Consider the following 23488-nt stretch of genomic DNA (forward strand, 5'->3'; position numbering starts at 1 on the left):
TTGCATATTTGATAAAAAATCTTTTTCTCCAATCTCTGAATTTGTTTCACATGACGAATATGAGTTTGCTTGATTAGGGTGATTGTAACAGAGAGCATATCATCATCAACCTTGAGCATAGTGCTGATAGTACTGATGTGATGATTCGTGTTCTCCTTGTAACAAGCTACAAAATATTCTAGAGTATGATTCAGGTGAAGCGAGAAAAGTTGGTCAAGTTGATTGGCACGGTCAAATTTGGATGGAGCGGCTTCCTTGATCTCCGAAAGAGATTTGAGTACCATATAAAGTTTTGACTCATGACCTGCTACTTGATGAGTAACCTTGTCAACCTGGGAGTTTGTTGTAGCAATGATATTAAAATGTTCTAGCAAGGAAAACATATCCATAATGTTTTCATTGGAGGATACTGTGTCCAAAGTGAAACTTTCACACTTGTGATCAACATCATCCTTGCTATTGTAATCATCATGTGGATCTTCTCTGGTAGGAGAATCTTGATGACCTTGTAATGTTTTTTTATGGATGAGGAGGAACAACATTATTTTGCTAAAGTTCATCTTTATCATCTGATGCTGCTGAGGATGAAGAGAGTCTAAAATGAAATTGAGCTTTAGAGGAGGAAAGCTTCTAAAAAGTGTTGAAAGAGGTGCGAATACGAATAACACCGACAAGTGTGATGTCATCTTCAAACATGATTTCTTCTGAGACATCATCATCAACAATTGGGGAAGGAACATCTTTAGCAAACACAAACTCTGAAGGAAGAAGTTTGAAGCTCTTGATGAATGTGCCACCACGCTAAAGCGGAAACACGAGGCGCAACAATACACAGGGTTTCATAGCAAAAGAAAAAGAAAACAACAACCTTGGAATTTACTTTACAGTCTTATCTCTAAGTTCCAGTAAGGCATTTTCATTGGGGGATACTATATCCGAAGTGGAACTTTCAGACTTCTGATCAACATCGTCTTTGCTATTGTCATAATCATGTGGATCTTATTGAGTAGGAGAATCTTGATGACCTTCTAATGGTTTTTCTGAAGGAGGAGGAACAACATCATTTTGATCAAGTTCATCTTTTTCATCTGAAGATTTCGAGGACAAAGAGAGTCTAAAGTGAAAATGAGATTTAGAGGAGGAAAGCTTATGAAAAATGTCGAGTGAGGTGCGATGCGCGATGTGCTATCATCTTCAAACATGATTTCTTCTGAGACTTCATCATCGAAAACTGGGGAAGGAACACCTGCAACAATCATAAACTTTAAAGGAGGATCATCCGAGATATAGGTTGGTTCGGGAACATCTCCTATAGTAGCAACATTGTCTTGTAGAGGACCATTCATAGTATCAACATGAACATGATCGAACTTCTGAACTCTGTATCGCCTTGACTGTATCGATGGAAGGTTGAAGCTTTTGATGAATTTCCTACCCCGCTAAAACAGAAACACAAGGCACAATAGTACTTAGGGTTTCATAGCAAAAGATAAAGACAACACCAACCATAGTATTAAAAAGCGATACAATTTACAGTATCTCTTGAACAATTTTTAAAAGAAATTACAATGTTGTAAAATAAAATAAGACACACAAATGCTCCTACAAGTGATGTGTCCCTACGTTCCACTTACTCGATGATTCCTGAAAAAGCATGTAAAACGAGCGTCAACCATAGAAATAGTTGGTGAATACACATGTTTACAAAAAATGTGGTTTCATTAATCATAATCAAAGTTTTGATAGATGTTTCCATAAGCAAAAGTACATTGCTAAAATGAGTTCACAGAACTCTGCCAAAAAGCAATAGGTCATGGCTGTTGATGCTGCGATAACACCTACTGCTACTGCGCCAATGAAGCAGTATGCTGGAAGCCTGCCCAAGTGCAACAAGTGTAACTTCCACCACAACGGACCCTGCCAGGAAATGAGTGCGCTAACTACAACAGGAAGGGGCACACTGCCCGTTTCTGTAAGTCTCCGGCTAGGCCAATTACCCAAGTCCCCGACATTGGTGTGGGCCAGGCTTGCTACAGATGCGGAGAGGTGGGTCACTACTAAAGGAACTGCCCAAAGGCAGGGAACGTTGGCGGAGTGGGAAGAGTTTTGGCTATATGTCACGAGGAAGCGGTAGCCGACCCTACAGTGGTCACTGGTACGTTTCTCCTTGATAACTCTTATGCATGCATTCTATTTGATAGTGGAGCGGAGAGGAGTTTCGTGAACCAGAAATTTGCTCACTTACTTAAACAACAATCACGTGCACTTAAAGAATTGTTCACTGTAGAAATGACTAACGGAAAGACTGAGAGCACTAGCAGTATATACATAGGATGTACCCTAACTCAAGATAGCCATTCATTTCCAATCGACCTCATGTCGGTCTCAATTAAAAGTTTCGACGTCATTACCGGCATGGATTGGTTGAGTCTTCATCATGCTGACATCATGTGTTATGAAAAGGTCGTTCGCCTTAATCTACCGTCTAACGAAACTCTAGTTATCTATTGCGACAAAAACGGCATGAACCTTCGTATCATCTCGAGTATACAAGCCCAGAAGTACTTACGAAAGGAATGTCATGCATTCCTTGCTCATGTGGTTGATATGAGCCAAGAGACTAAAGACATGAAGAACATCCCAGAAGTACGTGACTTTCCTGACATATTTCCAGAAGAACTACCAGGATTACCACCACAACGTCAAGTCGAGTTCTGAATCGACTTAGTTCCAGGGGCTACCCCAGTAGCCAAATCGCCCTATCGTCTAGCATCAGCTGAGATGCCTGAGCTATCCGATCAACTTAACAAACTGCTCAGCAAGGGCTTTATTAGACCAAGCTTCTCACCATGGGGAGCACCGGTCTTGTTTGTGAAGAAGAAAGACGGATCGTCCCGTATGTGCATCAACTATAGAGAACTAAACAAACTAACCGTCAAGAATGGTTACCCTGTACCTCGCATAGACGACTTGTTTGACCAACTGCAAGGGGCAAATTACTTTTCAAAGATAGATCTGAGATCCGGGTATCACCAGTTATGAGTGCTAGAGGAGGATGTTCCCAAGACAGCCTTCCGAACTCGTTATGGACACTACGATTTTGTAGTGATGCCATTCGGATTAACCAATGCGCTTGTAGTCTTCATGGACTTAATGAATAGGGTGTGCCATCCTTAATTGGATCAGTTCGTCATTATGTTCATCGATGACATACTTATCTACTCTCGAAGTAAGGAGGATCATAGTCAACATCTACGTCAAGTCTTGGAAACACTACGGTCAGAGAAGCTCTAGACGAAGTTCTCTAAATGCGAGTTTTGGATTCGAAGATTCAAATTCTTTGTCACGTTGTTAGTGAAGAGATAATTCACGTGGACCTTTCCAAAATAAAGGCCATTGAGAACTGGTCAGCACCGAAGACGCCTACAAAAATTCGTCAATTTCTAGGCTTCAATGGCTACTATCGCAGGTTCACTCATAACTTCTCTAGGATCGCGAAACCACTTACAACATTGACCCAGAAGGGCGTGGCCTTTGACTGGGAAGAGAAACAAGAGAAGGCGTTCCAAACGCTGAAGCGAGCCTTATGCAGTGCATCGATACTATCCCTCCCAGAAGGAATAGAAAATTTCATGGTTTATTGCGATGCATCCAACCAAGGGCTCGGTTGTGTTCTTATACAACGAGGTAAGGTAATCGCCTATGCCTTAAGACAACTAAAGACACATGAAGTCAACTACACCACACATGATCTTGAGTTATGAGCAGTGGTATTTGCTATGAAGATCTGGAGACACTACCTGTATGGCACGAAGAGCACAATATTTACAAACCACAAGAGCCTTCAACATATATTCGACCAGAAAAAGCTCAATACAAGACAACGACGGTGGGTCGAGCTACATAATGACAACGAATGCGAAATTCGTTATCATACATGTAAAGCCAACATAGTAGTTGGCGCCCTAAGTCGGAAAGAATACTATGGTCGTAGAGTCAAATCATTGACTATGACTATCCATTCACACTTTTCCACATAAATTAAGGAGGCTCAACTTGAAGCCTTGAAACCTGAAAATGTGGGGGTGAATCCCTGAGAGGGATGGATAAAAGCTTGGAAGGCAAGGGTGGCGGAGCCTTATATTTCATGGATCAGATCTGGACACCAAGGCACGGTGGTTTCAGAGACTTAGTCATGATCGAAGCACTCAACTTGAGGAGGAAACTCCAGTTGAGCCAATTGACAAGTCTGTACCTCTGAGGCATTCCACAAGGGTTAGGAATGAACCTGAGCATTACTATGGATTCCATATTACTGTGGAAGGTGATACACTTATTAGTGATGAGACATTGATAGGTCTGGATGAACCTAACAGTTATGCGGAAGGCATGGTAGGCCCTGAGTCAGCCATGTGGAAAAAGGCAGTGGACAGTGCGATACAGTCCATGTATGACAATCAAGTTTGGAACTTGGTTGAGAATGTACCAGGTCGTAAGACTGTAGGGTGCAAATGGATCTTCAAGAAGAAGACCGACATGGATGGTAATGTACATATTTATAAGGAACGACTGGTTGCAAAGGGTTTCTTACAAACTCCGGGAGTTGATTATGATGAGACCTTTTCTCTAGTGGCCAAGATTAAGTCTATTAGGGTTCTATTAGCCATAGCCGCATTTCATGACTAGGAAATATGGAAAATGGATGTCAAAACCGCTTTCCTTAATGGAAAGTTGGCTAAGGATGTTTAGATGATTCAGCCAGAGGGTTTTGTTAATACAGAGTATCCTAATAGAGTTTGTAAGCTTGAGAAATCCATTTATGGTTTAAAGCAAGCACCTCGAAGATGGAACCTTTGCTTTGATGAGAAAATCAAAGAATTTGGCTTTTATAGGAGTGAAGATGAATCTTGTGTATATGTCAAGGCTAGTGGGAGTATAGTTAGCTTTTTGGTATTGTATGTGGATGACATACTACTCATAAAAAATGACATCCCAACTCTTCAGAGTACTTACTTGGATAACGTCCTGAATAGATTTAGCATGCAGGACTCGAAGAAAGGAGAGTTACCCATCCAGAGTAATGCTAGATTGAGTAAGACATAAAGCCCTAGTACTGAGGCTAAGATATCATAAACGAGTCGAATACCTTATGCTTCGGCTGTAGGATCGATCATGTATGCTATGACGTGTACTCGACCTGATGTAGCCTTTACCTTGAGCATGGTTAGCAGGTATCAGGGGAACCCTGTCAAGGCACACTGGACTGCGGTAAAGAATATCCTCAAGTACCTACGGACGACTAAGGACTGGGTCCTTACCCTCGGTGGGAGTGATGACTTGAGAGTTGTAGGGTATAATGATGCTAGTTTTCAGACTGATAGGGATAATTTCTGCTCTCAGTCAGGCTAGGTCTTTACCTTAAACAGAGGAGCAATTTCTTGGAAGAGTTCCAAGCAAGAGACAGTGGCTGATTCAACTTGCGAATCAGAGTATATAGCAGCTAGCGAGGCAGCAAAGGAGGCAATATGGCTGAAGAACTTCATCGGAGACCTTGAAGTTGTACCAGTTATTAAGGAGCCAATGGAAAGTTTCTGTGATAGTGAAAGTGATTTTATCTTAGCCAAGGAACCAAGGGATCACGGGAGATCCAGACACATCGATAGAAAATACCATTTTATCAGACATCGAATAGAAGAAGGACTCCTCGTGGTGAAGTGGGCATCATCATATGAGAATCCAGCAGATCCCCTCACGAAGGGACTGAATCGGGTTAAGCATCTCCAGCATGCTCGGAGCATAGGGATGAAGGATGATATTAGATTTAGTAGTTAGATAACCTTGAAATTTGTAAAGTGTAATTGACATTAGATGATGAATAAAAGGTGTTTTATTTATGAGTAAAGTGTTGCTATCTCTTGTCGATCATTTACTATATTTCTTTTGCATGTTTTGACTTCCAGAATAATTATGTTTGGTATATCATATTATTCGAACCTGCACAGTCGGTCATATGTCAGAAGTAGGTATGAATCAAGACTGTCATGATTGGTTGTAGAGGTCTAAGTTGTTGGACATGGCTACAAAAATCATGAGTGCTCATAAGTTCTGAGCATTGGACTCAACCCACGCTCACTGGAATCACGTCATGGAATTTATCTCGAGTGATCGTGAGACGGTAATATCATATAAGTCTTCAAACCTAGAGATATGAACCTTGGAAACCAAATTTTGCATGTATTTAGAAAAACATAGATCCAAGGTTTATTAGGGTTGCATGTACACTTAGGAAGTGTTAGAATGCTCAAAACCCATCAGTGGTATCAGAGCCTAGGCTTGTTTGTTGAATACTTGATGCAAACATGTTTTTCAAAAGCCAAAAACTGTCCAGACAGGAAAACTCGATGCGTTCTGGCCAAAAACTTGCCGAGTTTGTGTGTTATACCATGAACTCGACGAGTTCCTAGGTGAACTCGACGAGTTTGTCATCCAGTGAGCAGTTTTTGGAGCTCTGCTGCTGGAAATGGACTAGAAACATTACCCTAAACTATTTTGGTTTTATGAAACTTTTTTTAGATGGTGTAATAGTTGTTCTAATCCATCTACATTGGCTAATATCAATTTTAATGATTATATGTGTTCATATGTTCTTGAAATGTTGATATGAATATTCATGTTCTTATGAGTTCTTGATATATCATAGGAGTTACTTGTTCATATGATTAATTCATGATCTTTATGTGTTTTAATGGAGTCCATAACTTGTCCTCAAGTTATGGATAACCAAAAGTCTCTTTGTGTTAAAAGCCATTAAAAGAACACATAAGTTATAAAATGAAGAATCTTCATTTTAATAACTCATAAGTTATGAATATGAAAGGTTTTGTAAAGTTACAAAACTTTCCCTCAAGTTTTTGAACATGTAAAGTCACTTAATAAACTTTAGTTCCAACCCTTAGAACTTTAAAAGTTAAAATTCAACCCTTATACTTTATATTATAATTTAATAATATGTATATGTATAAGATCAAGTCGTCTTACCGCTAGTACGCCTCATTCACGAAGCCGGTCTATAAGGGGGGTATAAGGTTGTTGCCTATAAAATGGCAACCTAATGGGTGTCCACTCTCACCCAACGCTTCCTTGCTCGGTGGAGGGTCGTTAGTCGAACGGGTAAGACAAGGAGTTATAAATTCACATTAAAAAGTATGATGAATATTATACAGTAACTAAATGCTTTTATTAAATTCTCAATCTTAGTTACTTTAGGAAAAATGTGAATAAGGTGCTAATCCATGAAATTACACTTTACACATTGTTTAAGTCGTTGGTGGAGTGTGTGTGGTTAACCGGCACACTAACTTGGACTTAACAAGGTACGTAAAGGGTCACTTAAGGTTTATCATAGTATCGGTGGAGCATGTATGGTTTACCGGCACATCGATTGAGTGATAAACTTTAAGGGTACCAAGTGATTTGCATGGTTACTTCACACCTCGTTTTGTGATCCTCGATATCCCAGTCTGTAACACTCGTGTTTCTAACCTAGGCATTTATATTGATTTAATAGTCTAGGTTAACCTTTGTAACTCATTTAAAAGAAATGAAAAGGAATTATGTGAATTTTATGTGAATTATGTGTTTTATGCTTAATTATTAGGGTGTAATTAATTAAGAATAAAAATAAGCGTCAAAATTAAAGTGTGAGATAAGCCTGATATCTTTACATGAAGTTGTAGTGGTCAAAACAAGGATTTCGGGGATATAAAGAATGTCGAAATCCGAGTTATAACGAAGAAGTTATGACCTGTCGAAGTTTCGCGACAAAACCGGCACGGTGCTGAATGTCGTAAAAAGTGATTTTTCGATAAACTACTTTTTAGCCTTAGTAATCTAAACGAAATTTGTAGTATTCATTAAACCGAGAAGTTCGATAAAAAGAATGCCCAAATCTGACTTCGTATGAGGAAGTTATGATTTTTCAAAGTTTCAGCTTAGCAGTAGACAGCTAAAAACTCGAATTTTAGATCGAGCGACTTTTAGCCGACACAACCTAAACGAGAATTGAAGGTCTCGTCATTAGAAGTACAACGGTAAAAAGTCTGACGAAAACGGACGTCGGATGAAGAAGTTATGAATTTTTAACGGATTTCCTGTCCCGGTCTGTTAAAAATAATAATATAAAATTTAAATTCAAAATTAGCCAACGAAGTCTAAAGGGAAGTTGTAGAGAGTAATTTTAGCTACGCTTGCATATAAATACGTCAAAAACGGAGCTCGTATGCGAAAGTTATGGATTTTAGAAGTTTTGGCGCGAGAATCAAGAAAATTCGCATAGTCACGAGTTGCCACGTCACCCTCGCTGAAAAAGTACCACGTGTCCTGCTGAGTCACCAAGTTGTTGAGTCACCGAAGTTGTTGAGTCATGCGAAGCCACGTGTCGGATTCTGATTTGACCGAAGGGAGGTCCAATCCGAGCCACCCCCTGCGAAGCCTCTCAGCCGTCGGATCAGAAGCTTCTCAACTGTTGGATCAGGACATCGGACCCTATAAATAGAAGGGTACCTTCGAAGGCTCTCGGTTACTTTTGGAATTTTGCCATATTTAGCCTCTCTCTTCATATTTTCTTCATCATAGAATCCCCCAAAGCCCCGATATCGATTGTAAAGCCCGGAATACGCCACGAAGTGCCCGAGAAGCCCGGAAAATTTATTTTTTCGGTTTCGAAGCCCGACTTTTGCAAAGCCTGGTTTCTCAATAAAACTCCCGGTTTTATTAGAAATGATCGTTTTAGGAAACGAATTGCTGCCCGGTTATCATCAAATTAATGAGTATATAGTCACTTTCATTTTACACATAGATATGAAGTATTTACCTTATAATACGTGCTATGTGTAAATATATTAATTGTTTATTTGAGGTGACTGTTGAGTTGACATTTTATACAAGTTTTAAACTGTATAAGTATTTTTATCTACAAATATGTTAGGTAGAACATGGGTAGATAGTGATGTGTGATGAAATAAAATTGAGGAGAGGCCTCGATGTGTTTTGAGATCCAGTCATCTAGCGGAGTTTGGATAACGACCACGGACTTTCTAGACAGTCCAGTGGGAAACATTTGTAGGTCTGTAACCTGTAGGAGTTAATGAACTGAGAGTGTTCATTCGCTGTACTCCATCCCCCTCATGGTTGCCTTTAGGACATGTATGACAAGGGAAACCCCTTAGCAGTAATGTCCATCCCGATGATATTCTTTAGGCTAGGTCCCTTGTGAAAAGTGTTTAGGGACGTAAAGTGAGGATAACGGGAATGGGTAATCAGGGTTATTGTTGATTGGTGAACTTAATAAGTTTATTATTATTGTGGGTTGAAAACCCTCTATGCTCACCAGGCTCCCAAGCCCGACCCACTCAACTTTTTATGTTACAGGTAATGGACCCCGAGCATAGTCGGAGGACGACGAGAGATTTTTGGATTATAGACCAGTAGTTGTAAATAACTGTTGAAAGGCTTATAATGTCTTATTTATGCTTTTGATCTGTATTGGAACATGACATCCTGAGGTTTTGATATATATATATGGAAAACATATACCTTCTTAATGAAGGGTTTTGATAAACTTTTATCATATTTTGTTTGGGGACCAATTCTGCAACATCTTTTAAAAAGATTTCTCTGATTTTATTTTAAAAAGCATAAATTAAATCGGTCTTTTCTGGCCGAGAAATTAGGGGATGTCACAGTTGGTATCAGAGCATTAGTTTAAGCAAACTAAGAAATTGTAGAATTTCTAGACCTGAAGTTAGAATGCTAAGTGATGATTGTGAGATGAGTGTCTTCGATATTTTAGACACGACCACTAGTTTATTTTAGGGAAGATGCCTAAAATGCCCTTATGTGCTAAATGCTATGTGTTTGCCATGTGTGCCATTATTTGTTCGGATCTATGGTCTGTTGCCGACTGGATCTGGAAACCTTATGTGTGTAGGATTCTAAGCGTATGATTACGAGATTAGAACTAACATGTAAACGTTTCCGAGTGATAAGGGAATTGACATGTCTAACAAGGATAAAGACCTAAATTCGCCTTATTCGTTATATAGATTGTAACGGCCAGAACTTGTAGTGGAGCTGAAAATGCAAATTGAAACATAGATCAACAGCCTCAACTTCAAGTAGTTAAGCAAGTACCTGTTGTAGGAGCTGCACCTGAGCCAATGACGATGGCTGGGGTACAAGCAATGATCCAGATGATGTTAGATCGCCAAATGGAGGAGACAAGGTGATTACTACAACAACATAAGGAAGAGACTACGATGCTTGTTGAACAGCCCGTATTGAATGAAGGGCAATCAGTAGGAGGGAACTACAGTGGGACTCTTGGTCAAGCTATCACACCCCAAAACCGAGAACGGCGGAAACGTTATGGGGTAGAGGACGTCATGTAATGTATCACAACAATGCAATGTAGTAAACAAGCAACAACATCATTCATTGCATTAATACTATAATTTTAATTACATTTGAGTTCTTTCATAGTAAAATTCTACAAAATGGATATTCAAAATAAAATACGAGTCTTGACCGCTTCGTCTTCACTAAACCTGGTAGTCGTATCTATCTATCCGTGTCTTGGGAATACAAGTTATTTTGAAAGATAGTATCAGCAATAATGCTGGTGAATTCATAAGTATTTATGTGACTTTGATTTGTAGAACTGTAAAGAAAGACCTGTAAATGTTTGAAGGAAAGTTTGTACCAATGAACATGTTGGGCTGAAGTTCTGTTTTGTATTGCGTCTTTTGGGCTCGTAGATTAGCCTTGTATTCTCCGGTTTGGGCCTGTCCAACCGAGAGCCTTTTATGTATAGTATATAAGTTATCGCTTTCATGCATATTAGGTTAAGATTCAAGATTTCTGTTTTAGCGCTCCAGAGTTTACGTATTTGCTCTCTTGTAATCTTCTAATCCTTTACAGTTGATGTTCTTAATCGAGCTCTTCTAAGGATTTTATTTAATCATTCGACACGTTTGATTCAAGCTGTTTGTTCTTAATATTGCGTTCTTCCTTGTTATTTATATTGTGTTCTTGCAGTTTCACATTCACACACTTGTTCAAGATCTAATCGATCTTTATAGATTAAAAGCTATTGTGTTTTAAATCTCATCAATTGGTATCAGAGCAGGAGGCTGTGTAATCGATACACTTCTTTTCTGTGAAAAAGATTCTCATTAGGGTTTTCCGCAATCATCGATATTTATTGAGTCGTCATCTTAATTGACGTATCTTAGTATTTATTGTTTTGCCCTAATCTGCTTTATTACAAGTCTGATCTTTGAACAGGTTATTACGATCATCATGGACGCAACGCAATCAAACCCTATTAATATTTCCAACAGCATTGGTTCGACGACAAAGATTCCAATCTTATACACCCATGACTATGAAGTATGGGCACATCATTTTGAAGATTACGTGATTGGATCGGAGGACAATGGCTTTCTCATATGGGAAGCCATTATCAATGGACCATTTTCTCATTCAGCGACATCCAGAGTTATTAAGAAGCAAAAAGAATACAATGATTTGCTCAAGGACGTGACGAATCTTGCACAGGATGAGAAAGATAAATTCCAGTGCAACATTAAGGCACTAAGGTTGATCAGATTCGCCCTTCAGTCCGACACATTCAGACTAGTCAGCTCATGCACTACGGTGAAGGAAGTGTGGGATAGACTTCGCGAACTGTATTCAACAGACGAAGACCTTGAACACTCCATCCAAACCTTGCTTCTATCCGAGTTTGGTGAATTCAGGCAAGGAGCCGAAGAAACCGTGACCCAGACGTTTGATCGCTTCAATCATCTTCTCAGCAAGATGATCAAACACGACATCGAAAGGAAGCTCATCGAACAGAAGGTTACTTTCTTGAACGGACTGAGATCGGAATGGAGAGCAGTAGTTTCCACAGTCAAAGCCCATGAACAGTTTAAATCATACTCTTTGGCGAAACTGGTGGGTATTCTAAAGTCCCAAGAGAAGATTGTTGTTCAAGAGAAGAACGTGTCTAGTCTTGGTTCGTTGGCCCTCCTATCTAAAAGTAAAGCCGTGATGGAGGATGAAGAGCTCAACTTGGAAGAATATGACCTCACAACTGAGGATTATGCCATGATGGTATCCAATCCTAAGAGGTTCATAAAGAAGAGGTTCCCCAGCAACAAAAACCGAAACTGGCAGGGGAGTTATAGCTCTGAGAAGGCAAACAATGAACCGAAGGCTGAGGAGTCCAAGAAGGAACCGAAGGCAGATGGCGATTCCGGAGTAAGCTGTTTTTACTGTGGTGGCAAGAACCACTATGCTAAGGACTGTGTCCTTAAAAAGATGGCTGAAAAGGATGACGGAAAGGATGAGGAAGCCGTACTGCAGAAGAGGTTGGACGAGTTGAGGAAGAAAAAGTCTACCGCTAACCCTTCTATTAATGCTCTTATTGTGCAGGGTTCGGTTAATAACGATGAGTTCGGTAGCACCGAAGTTTGGTCCACTGACTCAGAAGACGAAGAAGTGAGGAAGCCTACTCATGGAAAGGCTTATATGGCTAAGGAGGAAAGCAGTGGTGGAAAATGCTTCATGGTGTCAAGCGCATCTCAAATGAGGGGATACAACACCGATGGAGGAAGCACTGGACCGAAAGTGCAGGAAGATATGTGCTTCACAGCCAAACCACTTAGCCAACAGTTCAATGAGCTTGATGAACTGATAAAGAAGGTACAATCTGTTTTTATTTCATCTAAAGTACCATCATCCTCATATGAGAAAGAACTAAAAAGCGTTAACACAAGAATTTCTCATTTAGATAGTAGCTTAACTCAAACTAGAGTCACCAATTCTAACCTGACTGATCAATTAAGCAGGGTGGCGTCGAAGAGTGAGGAGCGGCGTATGTGGATTGAGTTAAAAGAGTCGGAATTAATTAAAGTCAAAGACGAAAACATTTATTTGCAGAGAGACAATTTGAAATTGTTAAAACAACGAAATGTTTTTTGTTTAATAGCTAAACGTTTATATTCCAATATTACTCAGCTGCATTTGGACTGTGAGATAGGCAAAAAGATCCACCGTATGATTTTACCATTCCTTGAATTTAAGGAGGATGAAATCGATGCCGAAGCCTACAATTGTGAGAATGTGATTTCGTCTGATGATGTCAACCCATCTTATCAAATTGGACTGGACAAAATTGAGTCCTTCATTAAATCCAAAGACCATAAGGACATGCTCAAAAATCTTTTGGACGAAAATGATAGACTTAAACTGAGAACCGAAACCATACAAAAGTTTGACTCTCTAAATGCCAAAGTAAGCTCAGAAAATAAAATTGACGTTGAAAATGCATCTGAGCTTAACGAGGACGAAAACATGAGTGAAATTTCTGTAGAGGATACGGTTGACTGCTCAGAATTTGTGAAAAGCGAAACTGAAAACCACAAAAATCTTATTTCTGAAAATTCTGTGGAATTCGCTAGATTGTCCCAACAAAAGTCCCCGAACTTGGTAGAAAAGGCTGTTGTCTATCAAAAGGTCAGAACCACTCCGAATCAGGTATACAAAGTGACTGGAGTAACCGAACATCAGACAGCTGAACTCACGGCTATTGTTAACGAAGACAATGCTGATGGCTGTGATGAGTTCTTCTGGGAAGCTCCTATTGACAATGGAAACGAAACCGTTGGCCTATCTGAAAGAACCTCTTGGATGAAGAAAGGGAGATACATACCTGAACCTTTGAACAAGCCTGATAAATTCAGTGAACCAAGCACAAGTGGTACTAAAGACACTCCTCTAGAGGGTGATCATTCAGCAAAAGAAGACATTCCTTCAACGCCAACAGCTCGAAGTGAAATTTCATCAGATACTCCTTCCACTTCCTCAGGGCAAACTGAGTCTTCGTCAAACATTCCCTCTGCACCCTCAGCTCAAAGAAAAACTCCTAAAGATCAAAAGGAACCAGCCAAGGTGACATCAAAAGGGAAAGCGAACGTTCATCATCAACCCAAACAGATGAGGGATAAAAAGATAGAAAGGAACCTAAGATACAGGAAAAACCTTTCTGAAAGGAAACAATTCTGGCACTCCCAGAATGCATACTATTCGCACAAGGACAAGAATCTGAAGTATGAAAACAATCCCGTAAGAAAGCACGATAATTCCAACAACCGAAAGCCAAGGTTCGGTTCGCAAGAAGATACCAACCGAAAGCCAAGGTTCGGTTCGCACGAAGATACCAACCGAAAGCCAAGGTTCGGTTCGCACGAAAATACCAACCGAAAGCAAAGGTTCGGTTCAGAAAAGGATTTCAACCGAAACCAAAGGTTCGGTTCCAAGAACAACTCCAACCGAACTCAGAGGTTCGGTTCTGAAGTCAGAAGAGAACAAGACTTAAAGGTTAAACCCACCAACGATCAAAAGCTAAAGGGTCACCTAAAGTCATCAGCAAGGAAGACATCTCGATCTAACTCTTCTCGTCATTCTACTCCTACTCACTCATCTTCATCTTGCTCTAACGCTAATCCCACTTTTCCTCAAAAATCTCATTCATCAGCTGAACAGAAGGGAAAGCAAAAGGTCGATGAATCCAAGCCTGAGCCTAAAGGAAACCAACCTAATCTTAACAAAATAAAAGTTTTCACCATTAAAAGGAAAGATGAAACAACTTTGATTAAAAGAACATATCTTGTTGATATCTCTCTAACTATTCCTGTTCCCATGAAATCCTCACATGGACCCAAGAAACTTTGGGTTCCTAAATCTGCTTAATTTTTGCAGGTTATAAGTGACGAGCAGTTTGACGAAGAATGGTACATCGACAGTGGCTGCTCGCGTCACATGACAGGAAGGAAGGAGGAACTCAGGGAATACAGATCTCTTGCAAATGGTGGCAACGTTAAGTTTGGAAATAACTCTTACGGCACCATAAAGGGATATGGGATGATAACGAATGGTGATTTTACCATAAGAAAGGTGGCGTATGTGGAAGGACTTCAACACAACCTCATCAGTGTATCTCAGCTTGTTGGAGGTACAGGTCTCAAAGTTTTATTCGATGATGAAGGTTCTGAAATCATAGAGAAAACAACAAAGAAAGTGATTCTGAAGTCAGAGCGAAAGGGTGAAATGTTTCCGCTGAACATGAAACCCATCAAAGGGAACCCAGCAATCTGTCTGCTATCAAAAGCTCAATCCGACGAAAGCTGGTTGTGGCACAGAAGACTCTCTCATCTCAATTTCAAAGATATCAACCGACTTGTCACTGGAGGTCATGTTAGGGGTCTTCCATTGCTCAAGTTCGACAGAGAACATTTGTGTGCTGCATGCGAAATGGGAAAACAGAGTCGTCAAAGTCACCCATCTATAATCAACACAAAAGTTGTTGAACCACTCGAATTGCTTCATATCGATTTGTGTGGTCCTTCATCTATAGAAAGCATCGGTGGTAGCAAGTATATTCTTGTTATCGTTGATGACTTTTCACGATTTACATGGGTGTTCTTTCTAAAGCTCAAATCTGAAGCGACTCAAAAGCTGAAAGTATTTATCAAGCAAATTGAAGTCCAGCTCAAGAAGGTTGTTCGGAACATCAGAAGCGACAATGGTCTCGAATTCAAGAACAAGGAGTTTGAAGAGTTTCTTGCAGAAAAGGGAATTAGTCATAATTTCTCAGCTCCCTACACACCACAGCAGAACGGTATAGTCGAAAGACGAAACCGATCTCTGTGTGAAGCTGCCCGAACTATGTTAAGTTTCGCTTCCTTACCTCTTTATTTTTGGGCTGATGCTATTTCTGCTGCTTGTTATACACAAAACAGGTCCTATCTCAACAAGCGATTCACGCTCACACCATATGAGATACTGAACAACAGGAAGCCCAATGTGAAATTTTTCCACGTTTTTGGCTCAAGGTGTTTCATCTTTAACTCTAAAGAACACCGCAACAAGTTTGATGTCAAAGCCGACGAGGGAATCTTTCTGGGTTACTCACTCACTTCAAAGGCGTACAGGGTCCTAAACAAACGATCAAGAAGAATTGAAGAAACATACTATGTGACCTTCGACGACAGCTATGTCAAGAAGCTACAGGCCATAAATGACACTGCCAGGGAAATCTTCCCTCAAACTGGTCAAGTCACAGTCTCAATCGCCAATATGTACGAGAATTTTCTGGATCTCTTTGATGAACCGGAAAAAGCTTCTCTCTCAGAAGCAGGAGCAGCCGACAACAAAATAGATCATATGAAGCAGGTTGTCGAAGATGCTGCAAGAAGAATGCATGAAGGAGAAACGCCTACTGTTGAATCTCCAACCAACAAAGCTTCAGTCGAGGGGGAGCCAAGCTCACAAGTCCAGGGGGAGCCAAGCTCTACTACTTCAACCGAAGGTCCTTCACCAACCGAAGGTACCTCTCCAACCGAAGATGCCCCTCCAAACGAAGGTGCTTCAATGCCTGAAAGTTTAGCACCGCAAGAAACCCCTGAACCTCATGTTTCTCAAGACTCATCCATTGAGGGGGAGCATGATGATATGACGCTTGATTTCGATAGCCAATCTGAGCCTGAAGAGATGATCAACGCTGAACTAGATCCATCCTTTGATCCGAATTACCCTCCTCTTACAAAATGGACCAGAGATCATCCTATCTCTCAAGTAGTTGGTGATATATCTGACAATGTTCTGACCCGATCCCAACTGAAGGCAAAACAGACATCCTTATTCTCAAAAGTTGAGTTTTGTATGTTTAACTCATTTGTATCAAAAGTCGAACCGAAGACAGTGAACACTGCCCTCGATCACTCTGATTGGGTTCAAGCTATGCAAGACGAACTAAACGAGTTTGAGAGGAACAAAGTCTGGCGCCTCATTCCAACTCCTCCGGATGCTTCAGTTGTTGGTCTCAAATGGGTTTTTAGAAACAAAATGGACAAAGAAGGTAATGTCATAAGAAACAAGGCTCGCCTGGTTGTCAAAGGATACTGTCAGGAGGAAGGGATAGATTACGAAGAGACGTTCGCTCCAGTAGCTAGGCTAGAATCGGTTAGAATATTTCTGGCCTATGCTGCTCACAAAAACTTTGAGGTATTCCAAATGGACGTCAAGTGCGCATTTCTCAATGGAGAACTTGAAGAAACGGTGTATGTGGAGCAACCTCCTGGGTTCGTGAACGAAAAGTATCCACATCATTGCTACATTCTGGATAAAGCTGTGTACGGCCTCAAACAAGCTCCGAGGGCCTGGTATGAAACGCTTACAAAATTTTTAAAGATGTCCAAATTCAAACAAGGTTCGGTTGACCCCACCTTCTTTCGCAAAAAGGAAGGTAACCACCTTATGATAGTTCAAATTTATGTCGATGACATCATCTTTGGCTCTACGAATCCCAGCTTAACAGCTGAATTCAGAAAGTTGAATGAGACTAAGTTTGAAATGAGCTCAATGGGTCCTATTAATTTTTTCCTTGGTTTAAATATAAGACAGGGACCCGAAGGCATCTTTATCAATCAGGAAGCTTACACGAAGACTCTCCTAGCAAAGTTTGGCATGATGGGAGACTCAAAAGTCAAAGTCCCTATGGCATTCGGCACCAAACTTACCCCTTCACTCGATAAACCGGCCGTCGACATCACGCTCTATCGTCAAATGATTGGCTCACTGATGTATCTAACTGCTAGCAGGCCTGATATCATGTTTTCTGTATGTTATTGTGCTCGATTTCAGGCTAACCCACGCGAACCTCACATGCTGGCAGTGAAGAACATCCTACGCTATCTCAAGCGAACCGCCTCCTTGGGTCTATGGTATCCTTCCAACTCAGGCTTCTTCGTTCAAGCCTATTCTGATGCCGACCTTGGAGGATGTGGACTCGACCGTAAAAGCACAACTGGTGGCTGTCAATTTCTTGATGGGAAGTTGGTCAGCTGGCAATCCAAGAAACAAACATGTGTGTCGCTGTCTACTGCTGAAGCGGAATACATTGCCGCTGCATCTTGCACATCACAAGTGATTTGGATTCAGAGTCAACTTCGAGACTATGGACTCAATATGAAGAAGATCCCTCTATATTGTGACTCTGAAAGTGCAATTAGGATCTGTCATAACCCGGTGCAACACTCCAAAACCAAACACATAGCACTACGGTATCACTTCATTAAAGATCATGTGGAAGATGGAAATGTCGAAGTTCACTTCGTAAGAACCACTGATCAACTGGCTGATGTCTTTACCAAAGCTCTTCCTGAAGCATCATTCAATAAAATATTGCAAGGGCTCGGTATGATGGAATCAGAATCAGTTCCTCACACTACCGTAAGAAGCGAAACCAACCGAACGTTCGGGTTCGGTTCAACTATCTGACTCGCTCATTACTTCAAAGGTAGTTTTTCTGTGTTGTATATTTCTTGTGCAAAATTTATTTTCTTTATGTATAAAGTTTTTTTATTGCATATCTAAACTCCTTGGTTTCTTAAAATTTTCAAGAACCGAAACCAACCGAATGTTCGGGTTCGGTTTGTCAAAATTTTCAAGAACCGAAACCAACCGAATGTTCGGGTTCGGTTTTTCAAAATTTTCAAGAACCGAAACCAACCGAAGGTTCGGGTTCGGTTTTTCAAAATTTTCAAGAACCGAAACTAACCGAACGTTCGGGTTCGGTTTTTCAACTTTTTCCAACCGAAACCAACCGATCGCTCGGGTTCGGTTTTTCAATCTTTTTCAAAGTTTTTTTTAATTGTTTTTTTTACTCTTCCATAATTTTTTTATTATTTTTAATTTTTTTTATATATATAAATTTCAAAAAAAAAAAAAAAAAAAAAAAAAATACAAAAATATTTTCTTTTATTTTTCTTTGTATGCTCGTTTGTTTATGGGAATATATCTGCTGAATTACTTAAGTGTCCCTAGAAGCATGCTGCTGTATGTGTCCCAAGCCTCATAAGATTTTGAATAATAGCCTTCACGACTTGGTATACACAAACCTTGTCTTCCCAATAAGGCTAACTTATTTATTCTAATCGTGAGCTACCTCACTCTATTCTCACACGAGATGAGAGTCTCCTGCTTGGTCCTTCTATTCGCAGCAGAGGTACTATGTCTTCTTTAACCATCTCCATTACAAATTCTCCATAACATTCGTTTCATCACTGTAATCCTTGAGACTCTCAGAAACTACCACTGAGGTTTATGGTTACACCACTTCTGTGTTTATGATCTTAGTTTCGTGCCACTACAAACTGAGTGAAACCCAACATTCAACACCAAAGCATTGACGGTGACCAATCAACTTGATCAAGCTTTCACCAATGAATTGACGAATGTACCTTCATGAAATCTCAATTTCTTTTCGTTTTTGCGTGGTTCCAATGAAATTGTTACACACCATAACATTTCTTCCCATGGGATCCAGTTATAATTTTTATCTGAGATTTTATACTTCTCCAAGTCACTTAAAAATCAACTCCAAACCTACTTGTTCAACAGACTACACTGGTCTCACAAGTACTTTGTTCACATTCGTTCTTATATCAAGAATTGAATTGATGAATCAAAGCGAAACCACCCTTAATTTGCCTTATTAAAAGAAGCCTTTCAACATTTCTTAATAAATGTTTGATCGTAATTTAACGGGATTCCACACTAACACTTTGAGGTCTTTCTTGACCTTGAAGGAAGAGATTCGTGCCCGGGATCATCAGTTTCGTGTCCTTATGGACATCACAGATTATCCTAAAAAGAGTTGCTTTATTTCTTTTTCTTTTACACTCTTTGCACGAAAATCCAAAATTTTCAAAAATTCCGTTACTAATTATTTTACAGGCTGGATATTCACTGGATGATTACAAATGAAGTTGTGGTCAAAAATTAGCCACGTGGATTATTAATTCCAAACAGCCGTTTAAAAAGGGAAAAGACAAAAGATGCTGACGCGGCGGAAGTTCAAAGGATAGGAATTCAAACGACGGTAAAAAGCAGGCGCGTGAATTTGAAGAGGTCGCGCTTTTTCTGACACTATTGGACGCGTGTGCAAGTATTGAAGCGTCATCCATCAGGCATTAATGGCGCGTGTGGAAATAGAAACGGTTCCTCTCTCTGAACCGGCGCTTATTGGGCGGCGTGATCCTAGGAATCTGACACTCTCTCTCCTACGTGATCATCGCACGTCCCAACTGTCACCAATCAGTCTCTCAAAAACCCTTCCATATTTCCATAAGAGATTTGAATCGATCTTTCTCTCTCCTATCACCTACTATAAAACCCCAGCCAGACCACCTTTTTCCTCTTTACTGCCCCCATAATTTCCAAAGCAAAAATACTTCCAAACTCTCTCCCGGTTATCTTCTTCTCCAACCTGCAACAATGGCTGAATCCTCTTCCGTCCATGCTACTTCTCAGATTCTTCCAATCCGCCCTCAGCAATGCCTCGTGATTGATCTGAACCCACTGGCCTATGATCCCTACATGTCGCCGATCATCGAGTGTCTCAAATACTCCCAGCTTGCTCCGGCACTGTCACGGATTGAAACGGTGCCAATGGTCGCCCTATCTCAGGTCTACGCAACGGCTTATTACGACAAGGCCGTTGACAGAGTTTTCTTTGAAGTGGCGGAACACAAGACGTCAATTTCTCGTCCCCGCTTTTGCTCTATGCTTGGGTTTGCTGCTGACCCATCGCGTGTTCACCCGGAGACAATTCCAGTTGGTATGCTCTACAGCATGTTCTACAACATGGGCTACATGGAAGTTCTCACCTCCGTCGCCAGATTCAAGAAATCATGCCTACCGCCCCAATGGAATGGATTATTTACAGTTCTTTTCAAGGGACTGTCAGAACGAAGCTCAGGATCGGACGGGGCCAGTCGTCTGTTTCTGTCAATCATGTATGGGGTGTACAACGGGATCAATCTGGACTACGGATTTGTTCTTTGGCAACAACTGATTCAGAGCCTCTCTTCCACTTCCCGACACTCCGAGGTGTCACTAGCCCGGTTCTGGATCTTGATCACAAGGTGGGCTATGGACAAGTTCGATGTCCAAACTGCTGACGGTGCACCGATGTCTTCGGTTGGTACGTTCCACACCACGAAGATCATCGTATCAGCTGCATCGAAATTCTCCTTCATTGGCTCTATTCCGGAGTCGATGTATGGCAGTGTGCCATCTGAAAGCAGCTTCATCAAGGCGATCAGGGAGTTAGGGCCATCTGGTCCGAGGGAACTGACACCGGAAATGTTGAAATCAATCCATGATGCCGACAAACCGGTGGCAAGGGGTAAGAAGGCCGACAAGGGGAAGAAACCATCCAAAGCCCCAAAACCTACTCCCAAAAAGCGCAAACAGCCGAAGGCTGCCTCGTCACCACAACCGAAAAGGAGGAAGACCCAACAAAAGCGAAAGCTAATCCTTTCCTCCTCATCAAGTGAATCCGAAGGTGGGAGTTCGGGCTCTGAGGAGTCACAAGGAGACGAATCTCCACAAAGAGGCAACACACCTCCTCGGTCCCCAACCCCGGACATGGAACTTCACCAATCCCCAGTTCCCTCCCCTCAACCCACAATACCTATTTCCATTCCCACCATAACCCCCACTATACCATCAACCTCATTCCCCATACCACCACCAATATTCACCACCTCAACCGAAACCCCTCCCGTAACCGAACCTCCACAAACCGAAACCCATACACAACCACCAACCGAAACTAACCCCCCACCTACTCAACCTGAACCCACCAAACCCATAACACCCCTAGCCTCACCACCACCTCCATCTCCAGAAGACGCCTCCAATGGCGATGATCAATACCTAGGTGGTGATCACCTGAACTTTGATTCGGTCTACTACAGTCCGTTTCAAGTTCAAAGCGATGAGGAGGATGATGCTCCTGTTACTAAGAAGCATCTCCGCGAGCTGAACGAGAAGGTTGATCAACTTCTCGCCTCCTCTTCCAATCAGCAGTCATCATTATCTGAAGCTGCCATTCAGAGGATAGTTGATGCCTTCTCTCAGGCTCAACATGACTCAGTGGCCTCTGCTACTGCTGCTATAGACGCCTCCACCCGAGCTTGTGAGGCAGCGACCGAAAAAGTCGATAAACTATTCCACGACGCTTCTATCCTGCTGCAGTCTATGCAGGAAAGCGCCGAAGCCAACAAAACAACACTGGAACCTCTTGTTAATCAATTGGCCCAGTTTGTGAAGACGGAGTTATCCTCGTTCGCTACCCTCAGACAAAACCTTAGCGACGACAACTCGGCACTCCGTGCCTCCATTGAAGCCCGCTTGGCAAAGCTACAAGAGGATCTTGCGGCTGAAAATAAATTGATGGACGTCCTGGCGAGTAAGACCACTGCCCTCAAGGTCAAGAGCACTCAACTTTCCAACTCCGAACAACAGTTGGAGGCTCTTCGATCCGAAAGGGAAATAATCAAGACGTGTGTTTCGGATGTCCACGCGGCTCTATCCAACATCCTGGAAGCACACGATCCCATCCTGAACCACTCGGTGAGGCGTACCCTCGCTGAGAAACTCTCTCCGGCCATGGCTCTCTTGAGTAAAATTGAAGGCCTACCCAGTTTCGTGTCCATTCCGAAACAAGGGGGAGATGAGAAGACTGGATCGAAACCACCTCCTTCCTCAAAAGCAACTCACACAACCGAACCAACCCCAACTGGTCATGCCTCGGGTTCGGGTGTGAAGGACAAGGGCAAGAATATTGCAGAGGGAGGAGATGAAGATGAAGATGAAGACAAGGAGACTATTGCGGACATGTTGAAGAGAAAGAACAGTCGCAATACTCATGACGATGTCAATCGTGTGGCACGTGAAGCTGAAGAAGCCGAACGTAAACAAAAAGAAGCCAACGATCTCCTTGAGAGCCGAAAGCTGCTCTTCCCTGCCTGGACCAGGGATCGACTGATAAAAGAGGCCATAGAGACTCCAAGCATACTATGGCTCGAGCCGGTGATATCATTCGACTGCATCAACTCGGTCGATTCGCAATTTGATATGCCGCTGACTCGAAAGGCGTTCATCTTCCACGCCTTCTCCAACATTTACGAAGTCCCGCATCCGAACGATGAGCTTGACAGGGAGCTCATTGACTTTTATCTGGAGGCCGCTCGCCCTCAATACCTTACATGGAGCGCCCAGAAGATTGTCAATGTTCGGGTGATGAAGCCGTTTGCCGTGGGGAGATTCACCAACGTCAAGTTCAAGCTTATCCGAGGATCTGCAAGAACTGCTCACATGATCTCTCTGGCGGATCTGCCCAATCTGAACCCTCATGATTGGATAGTCTTGTACAACATCTTGCTGAAAAACGAAGCTGAATATAGTCCCATCTTGGACCATGTCAAAAGGATGCTGGCATGCTATATCATGGAGGTGGACTTAATGGATCAGGAGGTTGCCACAGTGTTTAAGAAGAAACCGAAAGTCAAGCCTG

General features: G+C 41.5%; 1 protein-coding gene across 1 annotated transcript in view; it reads right to left on the bottom strand.

Annotated features, from left to right (window-relative positions):
* Window positions 1–999: 999 nt before the first annotated feature.
* The window catches only part of LOC111908261 (sorbitol dehydrogenase), a 115292-nt gene continuing 92803 nt past the window's right edge, over window positions 1000–23488 (bottom strand). The window contains exons 5-6 of the mRNA XM_023904093.1: window positions 1201–1439; window positions 1000–1114 (exon numbers count right to left, since the gene is read on the bottom strand). Coding sequence (XP_023759861.1) covers window positions 1000–1114; window positions 1201–1439 — 354 coding nt within the window. The remainder of the gene's footprint in view (window positions 1115–1200; window positions 1440–23488) is intronic.

This window comes from Lactuca sativa, chromosome 6, assembly GCF_002870075.4.
Source record: "Lactuca sativa cultivar Salinas chromosome 6, Lsat_Salinas_v11, whole genome shotgun sequence".
NCBI classification, from domain to species: Eukaryota; Viridiplantae; Streptophyta; class Magnoliopsida; order Asterales; family Asteraceae; genus Lactuca; species Lactuca sativa.